Raw genomic sequence first — 10,056 nt, 5'->3', positions numbered from 1 at the left:
GAGAAGCTAGGCTCCGAGGATCCGTTTGCGGTACAGGACAGCTGTAGGCAAATAGGGTTCTAAAGAGCATCGAGTCATAAGAGACGTCCAAAGTGTTTAGATGTGGGTCTGTTTGCTGATGGATTGTGGAACGCTGTCAGAAACAGCCGGCCTCGGTAGCCCAGTCGGTAACGTGTAAGCTTGCTGAGCTCAAGATCGCGGGTTTGATCCCGGCCGAGGATGGTAGCAACATTGCTTCCAGCACCGCGAGGCGGAGATTTCCGGCGCACGTCAAAAGAACACCAGGTGGTCGAAATTATCCGCAGTTCTACCATGCGGCACGTGCAACAAGTCGCCATACTAGGCAGACAAACCTTACGTGTAACTATGGTGAGCATATGGTGAGGTAACTATGGTGAGGTAACTATGGTGAGTATGGTAACTTTGGTGAGCGTATGGTGAGGTGAGGTAGGTTACGTGTAACATCACGGTACCATTGTGAGAAACAATCGCGCGAACTACGGTCACGGGAACTTCTTCTTCGTCCAATCAAAAGATGGCCGTGAGTCACTATCCCTCCCCCCGGAGGGGGAGGGATATGTTTATTATTGGTCATAAAACGTGCGACGTATCGAATTCTTCAGTCTTCGTCGTTTTCGTATAAGGAGCAAGCAAATCACCTTCCATATTACCCTTAATGCGAGTCGACGTTGACTGCAAATAGCTTTTGCGAACATGAGCGCTTGTAGGCGTCTGTAGTTTAAGTTTATTTCTGAGATGTTTTAGTATTAAGCTCGTTGTTAGGTTCAGTCATCGTGGCAGTTTAGTGTTTGCTAGCCCTGGCCAATCTCCCTTTGTAGATCATTGCCACTTAGACTGAGGAAGAAGAAGAAGAAGGAGAGCGTGCTTCTAACGGGCTTCTTTTCCACGTGACGACGAATTCAGTCAAAATTTACTGCACTGTCTTGAGCTGCCTTGCTTGGAAGATCGATCTCAGTCGGTCTATTGCGTACCGGTCACAGGAAAATCAACGTTTGAAGTTCTGCTCACCGCAATGATCACAGAGAGGTCCAAGAATGTAAGTACTGCACGTCCAGAGTCCAGGTCCAAAGTCCTATATCACAATGTAGTGAAAGTAACTGCTTTTAGGTACAGAGAATGACGCTAGCCTTTACTTCGCAGATTAACAGAAATCCTGTCAGCGAACCATCATGCAAAACGGTAAGCCAAATTGGACTACAAGGTCATTCAGAGGGGACCTACATCAACCCGCAGGCCACCTGCCAGCCACAACTAGATATCACTGCGGTCGCCTCGGACCACAGGGACATCGAAAAAGAACGTGGAGATGAAAGCAACAGTCGCAAAATAGCAATCACTTGCATGCCTTGTGTCACTCCTGAAACCCTCAAACGTTCATTGTCAGTTAGCACTCTGCCAGCGCAAGCTGAGATAGTGCGCAACAAGTCCTGGAAGCATTTGTTGCAGTGCGGAGCTGCAGCGACAGATGAGCCCTCACGAAAGAAACCGAGGACTGACGTCATCGTGAAGAGGACGAAGTCGACAGCGACAATAAATACTTCACAATATGTGGGCAGCATCAGTGAAGACGAAGGTCCACTCGACGACGACAGCGAACAATGTACGGCTTCCCAGAAGGAATCGAAAGTGGAGGAAAAGCAAAAAGGGCGTTTGCAGATTTTGAAGATAACGAGGTTGAGATCCGATGTCAAGAATCGGCTGAAGCAATCGGTTGCAGAATTCGGAAGAAACAATGCAGGTGACAGAATAGATTCCGTATGTCATCGAAGGAAAGCTAGCAATGAAGAAGATAAGGGGAAGGAAACAAACGAACCTTCTGTTAAAGACGGAACTGCTGTTGAATCGATCGATGGAGACAAAATCATTCGAGAGGAGAAACATGGGAAACACACCACGGCGGAGTTCGTGTCTGAATCCAAGTCGAGCAGATGTTACGAACATGAAACCAACAAGGAAACAAGAGAACAAAATAAGAAGGGCACAACCATAGCCTCTAGGTTTGGAAGATTCGAGCATTCCCGTCGTCCGGAGCCTGATGGTCCGAGCCCAGCTACGATATTCGAACAAGGATGCCTGATGCGGGTTGCTCTTGAGGCTAACTCAATGGTTCGCGAACTAGCGCAGAGCAGGACATCTGGTCGCCTTGCAGAATTAGTCAGTGTCATAACCATGCAGATATTGAACGCACAGAAGGGCACGTTCTGTATTTCGTCCTACGGTATCTTTTTCGTCCTTGGAATATTGGACATGAAAAACCGCCTGATGAGCCTGGAGGAGGTACTCAACTACGGTGGCTTCGGCAAAGACGGAGTTCCTTGCTGTTGCACTGAAGTCTTGTCCACCTTACGATGCAGAGGATCGCGATTGCAAGACGTCGTTGTGAAGTCTGGGCTTTACGTTCCGCGATGCGTCCAAAACTCAGCGAGACGTGAAAGACCGGAACCTTCTACGCGGCTGTCATTCCAGCACGTCCTTACAGCAGAGTTCAAGACGAATGACAGAAGCATGATGTCGTGGAACGGAGTGTTGTTCAACACGGCAGCTTTTTCGACCACCTGGAAATTTCCATTCAGCAAGAAGGCTACATACAAAGGCGTTTTTCTCAGCAATGGTTGTGAAGAGGTACGTAAAAAAAGATTCGTTTTTGTGCGAAACGTGTTTACAGCTATGCGGACCGATATGGCCGCTTCTATGGAATCTCGTCGACAGGTCCACTGAAAAACAGCAAAGTGGATGCGAAGCGATTTCCAAAGAAGTTGCACTGTTATTAAACACGTGAATAAAAGCGGCCCATACTGTAATTAATACATGCAGGAAGCAGCATGAGCCCATGTTCAGGTCTACGAGTAGAACCTGCAGCAGACACCAAAATCTCATTTCTCTCATTTCTCTTTCCTTTACTAGATCCCTGCAGTGTTCATGCGTAGGACAAGGGTCCTTTCTCACACCTTCGCTTCTGATTTGAATGCGGACCTCGTGGCTCTTCCGAACCAGGACCAGGACGTCGCATTGCTCCTTCTGTTACAGAGGTCGGCATCACCTCCCATAACAACCAGAGTCCTACATGACGCCGTGAGGTCGCTCCGTCCTACGCTAGTCGCCCTTCACCTTCCCAAGTTCAAGATAACCAGCTCAACGGAGCTTGCTACCCATATCCAGAGCAGCTGGAATGACCTCCTGAACTGCGGCCTGAGCAACGCCCCTGCAATCTTCCGATCTGTTCATCAGCGCACCTCTGTCTCTGTGTCGGAAGGCCAAGAACCTTCCGTGCTTGTGGAGCGCACAGCAGGTTTCAGCAAAATCACCACGCTGAAGTTTAATCGTCCGTTCATTTTCTTTGTGTACCGAAGGACACCTATTTTATTCTTGTACACAGGGAAGGTGTCCGACGGTAGCGTACTGAGGACACGTTAACGTGGACATTTGGTGATGGTACTGCGAGGTATCAAGCACTTCGCTATACGCTTCGCTAATTGAATTGATGGCCCGCTCTTGAATATTTTGTATCCACGTTATATGGTAATAGGAACTTCTCCTATACGGCATTATGTACCTCTCATAAACATGTAATTCAATTTGTAAGGAATGCAGCATTGGGCAATTCTATCACGGTTTTGGTCACCGTTCATTGTTGTGAGCACTGGCCTGCAGCTGTTTATCATTCTCTGGTAGTCTACGCGTTTGAAAAGGTTGCGACATATTCGTAGTCATCAAGTGGTCATTTATACCCCACGAGGGTCCTGATATGGCATCCACCGAGTATTCTGGAGCGGCTGGGTGCACCGCGGGTGTCAACGTCTTCATTTTCCTTGTCTACCTCTACGCTCTCTATACAGAGTAGTCATCAGTACTCAAGATTTGTTTGTCTTAGTAGTCACACAATCGTTTAATCTGCATTTCTTCTTTGTAAACACCTCCATGTGATGTCCTTCGCGCGAAAAAGGCATAACAGGCGACGACCCGCATAGTTCCCTTTGTGTGTAGAAAAAAACCGACACGTCGCAAAATCTCTTCCACTTATCAGTCAACTCAAGCACAGAGTCATGCCCTCACGATCTTGTCGGTGTGCAGCACTGTACAGATGCTGGACAGAGTGGATACAAGTAGTGGACCTCCTGGAACACACTGTCCAGGACAATGAGATGGTGGTGTCGTCAGTGTCCGTCGCCGTGCTCATCATGGTACTCGTGCTTCGGTGCATGGTTGTACTCCCAGTAGTGTTCCCCGTAGCCGCCGTGCTTGTCGCCCCACCGTTGCTTTGTTCTGAAGTGAGGGCCATGTCTGGACTCATGTCGTTCCTGGAAGTGGTGAGGGTTGCCTTTCCTGTAGCCGAACTCGTAGGTGTCGTAGCCGGGAACACGAACGAACCTGAAACGCACGACATATTTGAGCACATTACGTAACGTCTGTTGTACGATAGAGCAGAAAGATCAAGCCGTGAACGGGACGCATGTTACAGCTGAGTACTCCGCAAGTTCAATTATTAGCTGCAGCAACTTCAAACAAAAGCTCCCATTTAAAGTAATCGAGCTCCAGACGTTTTGCTTAGAGCTGCTGCACCGCTAACACTCTCCTGGCGTCACGTGCTCAGGGAAAACAAAATTATGTCGCTTTTGGGGAACAGAATGGGCTGCAGACACCATGGACGCGAGGTCACATGTTTTCAATCAAGTGATACTAAAAAAATATCCCACTTACTGAAAGTATTCGCCATGTCCATCACCACCCCCTCCGCCGCCTCCTCCTCCGTAGCCTCCGCCGTGTCCGCCACCGTGTCCGCCACCGTAACCGCCACTGTGGCCACCGCCGTATCCTCCTCCTCCGTAGCCGCTTTCGGCAGCGGCAGGTTCAGCCTTCTCTGAGTCGACATGAACGCCTTGCGCCACAGTGGGTACCGCAACGAACCCCGTGCTTTCGCCCTGTGAACCGGTATGGGCTGCCTCTGACAACACTGGATAACTAGCCTGTGCTACAGCATCACTATTTGTCTGTCCGCTTCCCTGAAGTGAACCAGGAACCTTTTCATTCCTTTGCGCTTGCTGTTGCTGATGGCCATGATGGGCCATAGGTACTGGAGCTGCAGCTGGGCTGTAATACCTTCGCTCTGCTTCCTGCTGCGTAGTTTGCGTAATCGGACGCCATGATTCATAATCTGTGTCTGCTTCTGTTGCCTGAAGAGGCGCCGCTTGTTGCTGAGCGTGCGAGCAGACTAGTAGACATGCGAGGACGGCCACGTGCTGTAAAGGAAAAGGCATGAGACAAATGCAAATACGCAGGTCCACAGGCCGCAGTCACTATAGGGTTTGAGTATCTTTGTAATCTGTTGCATTCGACCTTAGCTACGCGTTGACATTTTCTTCCTCGGAGTCACAAGTCTTACCCGAAGAGTCATCCCAGGTGCTACGGCCCTCAGAACGTCTGGCATCCTCAGACGAACAGTTAGAAACTGAGAAGATACACACGAAGCAAGGCCTCCTTATAACTCTATTCTGCATGAATGCACCCAGCCATGGGACTACCTTCTGGGTCGTCCAACGCAAGTCCTGGTTCGACGTCGCTCGCAGACGACGTTCGATGGTGCGTGCATTACCCAAAATAGAAACCATGCAATAGCGTTCTCGCAATAAACTTTTCTTTTCTCTCAAGGCAACTTTTTTTTTTGCCGTGTACTAGTTGACGGCTTCGAAGCGATCCGGAATTGACAAAGTACAGGAAGTTGAGCGGTTGAGTGACTCGGTTAAAGTGTCATCCGCTACGCAGTGAAAGCTGCGAGCCGTGTGACGAAGAATGAAGGTGTTAAAGATGGCAGTCTAAAAGCGGTCTTTGTTGACTCTCTATCCTTGACCGGAGGCAGATGTGGCTCTGCGAGATGACGCTGTGTAGAATTGCTACAGTACTTACAGGTAAACTGTTGTTTCTTAGCGCTCCTTTCATGCAGCGCATGTGCACGGGTTGCATTTGACATCGTGTTTCCTCCATTTTTGGCATGGAGGAAGAGCTCGCTGTCCAGGATAAGGTATAAACCTCCATATAAATTGCTGTCGTGCTTTTATTAACCGTTTTTCCAACAGGTTCTTCATGGGGTAATAATAATTGCAGGCATTACGTGCAGTGTTGTACATAGCGGCGCTACAAGTAGCGCGGCTACCGTATCCGCTACTTTTTTCAGTGGCCGAGTAGAGATCGCGCTGCATTTTAAATTCTTAACGAAAAAAATATTTCCGCTACAAATACGTGTAGCGGCGGACTCTTTATACGCTACCGCTACCGCTACTTTTCATAATATGGAAGACGTGGAACACAGAGAAAAAGTGAGATAACGATGAAGCAGAATTTCTTCTTGTCCTTCTTTTTAGTTACTTGTTTATCAGACATAGTGATGTGACGACCTTCCTAAACTTTCTAACTCTCATAAGCTAAGAGCAATTAAATATCGAGGAACATAATTTGTGTTATTCTGTGCATTTCTTAACCTTTTTAGCCCTCATTTGCGAAACACAAACAAGTATCTATAACATATTGCATAATATGGGCTAACGAAGCTTGCTTCCGTCATGCAATCAAATGCAAAACTAGTGTGAGCGCGTGGATAGCACATTTCAAGCTGTGTTTTGCAACTATATTGTTCAGAGCAGATAAACAAAGCGTCGTGTCCTTTGGAACAGGAATATGAAAATATATCGGAAACACAATGAGATATTGCTATAGTCATTCATTCCACTCGATCAAAGCGTACCGCCGACTTCGCTTTAAAGCGTTGTTCCTCAGGTGAAGCATTTCTCGCGAGATAGAATTACCTACGCTTACACAGGTTGCCAAACGCGGTCTATACGTTCGACTGTGGGTATATGAGCCACACAAAATGAATCAATAATAATATTATCCTGGAGTCAATGTACGCCAACATGATTAATTGATTTGTAAAAGCAAAAAATGGAGATGTTAGTCTCGAGCCACTCGGGATTGGCTACTCCAGGACGCGTTATTCAGAAAAACTACAGAAATCTATACACTTTGAAACGGAATGGAAACGGTATGGATGAAAACATCACCACAAAACTTGGGACAAAAAGCAACATTGTAGGAGAGTCCACTTGCGAAATCTCAATGCACCAAAAACAAAGAGCGTCACAATGTGTCAAAGAGGTACGTCGAGACGAGAAATTGCGCAAGGGCGCGCATGGCAGGTATGAGCTGATTTGCGGGCCAGCACTCAATAACCTTTTTGGTGGAGTATGGCCGATTATCCAGGTGGGTCAGCGATGACACAAGGGTACAACGGTGTGCACTGTACCTCGTGCAGTCTTGGAGTATATGATCCACGTCCTCAACTACATCACAGAGACCGCAGTTGGGGGACGGGACCGTGCCGAGCTTAAACAAAAGTCGTCCACTGTATGGCACGTTGAGGCGAAGCCTGTAGATGAGCGACATGATGGGTCGAGGAAACGCTGACGGCGTATAAAAACGGAGATCTGGGTCTACCTTGCGCAGGAACGACGTAGAAGGGATACTTCTTCGCCAGTGTTCACTGCACAGACGTCTCATAAGGGTACCAATTGCTTGCTTCGCGTCCGCTTGGGTGAAATACGTAGGGTGCGTCGGTACGCCACGTACCACATGAGCCCAGCATGCTTATTATGCACTTTGCACACTTGCTTGGTGGCGGTACACAGGCGATCAGCCTTGGACATGTTCAGGGAAGAGCTACATGGTATTTTTTTCTCTCTCTAAATGCTTCATTACGGAGGTGATCTCAGACGGGTAGACTCTTACTGTGGAACTTATACTCCCGGAAAAAGCGTACTGAACATAGATTTTCGTATAGTCAAACGCTTTGCAAGGGAGGCCGTCGTGTGGCTGGAAGAAGGGAAGCAGGGGGTAGGCAACAACATTAACTCCTAATTCCTGTGAGACCTAAGCTTTGCTGCATTATGCCAACAGCACTGCGTTGGCCCTGGCGAGACCAAATGTCAATGCCAATGCCATTCGTTTGATGCTTTCACCTCATGGTAGCCACTTATTGATGACTCGATATGTGGTCGCTTATCATGGCAGATGCTCCACTTGATCACATTGATCAATCGGTCGACAGGAAGCAGACGGAAGAGTTCGAGGTTGGGATCGGCAGATATCTCGGACAGAGTACCATCACTGCAGAAAAATCGTCGTAAAAAAAAAAAAAACATTCTGGCGGGAGAATTATTAAATGCGCACATGCGCTATGCGCATTACATTATGTCTTAAATGCGCATCATCTCAAGGCCAAGATTCATGATGAAATAATATATATGGGCTGTAGGTAGTGGTATACTTTGTACTGCATGCCAGCTATGTGAGGGAACTTATATTATATGCACCGTCTTTAGACACATTAGACAACGTTATGCCTACGGTAAGTTGTTGCATAGAGTAGCGTACTGTAGCGGATAAGTAGCGGCATAGTATTTACGTTACTTTTATTTGGTAGTGGTAGTGGTATCCCGTTCTTTTTCAAATTTTGACGCTGGTATTGCGTTTTCTTTTCTGTGGAGTAGCGGGTAGCGGTATTTCGTTACTTAGTTTTGGTAGCGGGTACAACAGTGATTGTGTCGCACGGAAATCAAAATTACTTAGGCAACCTATACGCAAATCTAATCCGTACTGAACCACCACTTCATGGCATAGTACAAGTTACTTAGACGCGCCGTACTGTGCTTGGGACGTGAAATATTGAGTTGAACGTAGGAACATGTTACAGAATCCTCCAGGTACCAAAAGAGGTCAACGAAGTGTCCGCTGTTGCATCAGTGGTGGTAATAGTCGCTTCGTGACGTAAAGCCACGAATTATTTACCTTTCTTTCCGGCGACCGATCCTTACCTGAGTAGACAATGTCACGTTGCCTTCGTTATCTGGTAGACAGCGTACCCGGTAGAGGGCTGTCTGCTGTGCTGCTGTCTAGGGCGTGTAGGGTGCCTCAATACTAGGGCCGTCTGCGCACAGAGAAAGCACAGAGGGAGGTACAGTAACCAGGCACCCTGGTGCTGTCTTAGTTTTGTGGATGTTTGTGTGGGTCACTTGTAGCGGATTCAGCTGGTCGTTTTCGTGCAGTGCAGTGCAGTGTGCCTGTGTGAGTTCAGCCTAGAAACGAACGAGAGCGACCAATGAGAAGAGGAGCAATGAAGCGTGGCGCACGTAGGATTGAATCGACCGTGTGACACGCACACTCCAGCCAGTGTAACTTTTTCTGCATGGTGTGCGTCTCTTTAGAGCAACTGAGAGCAAAAGAAGTTTGGTCAAGACCTCTTTAGGTAGGATTCCCTCTCAGCAGGACAAACCAGTAAGTGAACCGTAGACCTAGATGGCATTTTCTAACGCACATGCGGACCAAAGTACCTACTGGTGCAGAATCACGAAGTTATGACGCACTGACGTGTGACAAAAATTGACAAGCTACAATGCCGTGATATCACGTTCTCATCAACTTGTTCGATATCTGTCTCTCCAGTCTGCAATTACATCCGTCGATTCAGATCACGACGTCACTGCTTGAACGTCGTCCAAGTTTGCCCCGCTTTCACATTTCACCCGCATCCCGGTAGATGGCCGTATCTGCCAACGCGACGTCATGCATTTTGGTTGCTCCGATGCACGCACCAAGTGGTCATATCGTGATCAGAATCGACGGACGCATTTGAGCGTGCCCGATCAGCGTCAGTGATCATCACGATTTCGTTTCGACGCCCCATATCGCCTGGTATCCATCTGATCCATATCAGTTGCGGTTATACTTTTTCTGAGTTACGTGCTTGTTTTTCTGCAAGGCTTCGGGCGATACAGGCGAATTCGCATTGTACGGCTCCCGTCAAAGTTAATAATAACGCTGGAAAAAATGTGGTCTGGTTCCCGAGAGCGATTACAGCAACCCTTCGGGCCATGAGGAAATCTTAATTGAACAAACTTATTCTGTTAGTTTAACGCGAGGATTTTATTCACTTAATATTCCCCCAGTGCCCCCCCCCCCCCCCAGGTTGGCGGTTATCACGCTCGGAAG

The 10,056-nt window shown here is 47.8% G+C and overlaps 2 protein-coding genes across 2 annotated transcripts; one reads left to right on the top strand and one right to left on the bottom strand.

The window, feature by feature from the left end:
- The first annotated feature begins 887 nt into the window (after positions 1-887).
- LOC135389922 (uncharacterized) lies at positions 888-3,627 on the top strand. Its single transcript, XM_064619972.1, has 3 exons — positions 888-1,057; positions 1,162-2,643; positions 2,926-3,627. Exons 1-3 carry the CDS (start codon positions 1,034-1,036, stop codon positions 3,433-3,435), a joined length of 2,016 nt encoding a protein of 671 aa, XP_064476042.1. The 5' UTR covers positions 888-1,033; the 3' UTR covers positions 3,436-3,627.
- A 270-nt stretch (positions 3,628-3,897) lies between these two features.
- Positions 3,898-9,149, bottom strand: LOC135389921 (uncharacterized). The gene is made up of 3 exons (XM_064619971.1): positions 8,883-9,149; positions 4,720-5,258; positions 3,898-4,389 (listed from the first exon to the last, which is right to left on the bottom strand). The coding sequence occupies exons 2-3, from the start codon at positions 5,085-5,087 to the stop codon at positions 4,176-4,178; spliced, it is 582 nt and encodes a 193-aa protein (XP_064476041.1). The 5' UTR covers positions 5,088-5,258; positions 8,883-9,149; the 3' UTR covers positions 3,898-4,175.
- Positions 9,150-10,056: the final 907 nt, after the last annotated feature.

Source organism: Ornithodoros turicata, chromosome 3, assembly GCF_037126465.1.
Source record: "Ornithodoros turicata isolate Travis chromosome 3, ASM3712646v1, whole genome shotgun sequence".
NCBI lineage: Eukaryota > Metazoa > Arthropoda > Arachnida > Ixodida > Argasidae > Ornithodoros > Ornithodoros turicata.
Note: the sequence above shows the minus strand (reverse complement) of the source record. Positions and strands in the feature narration are given on the sequence as shown.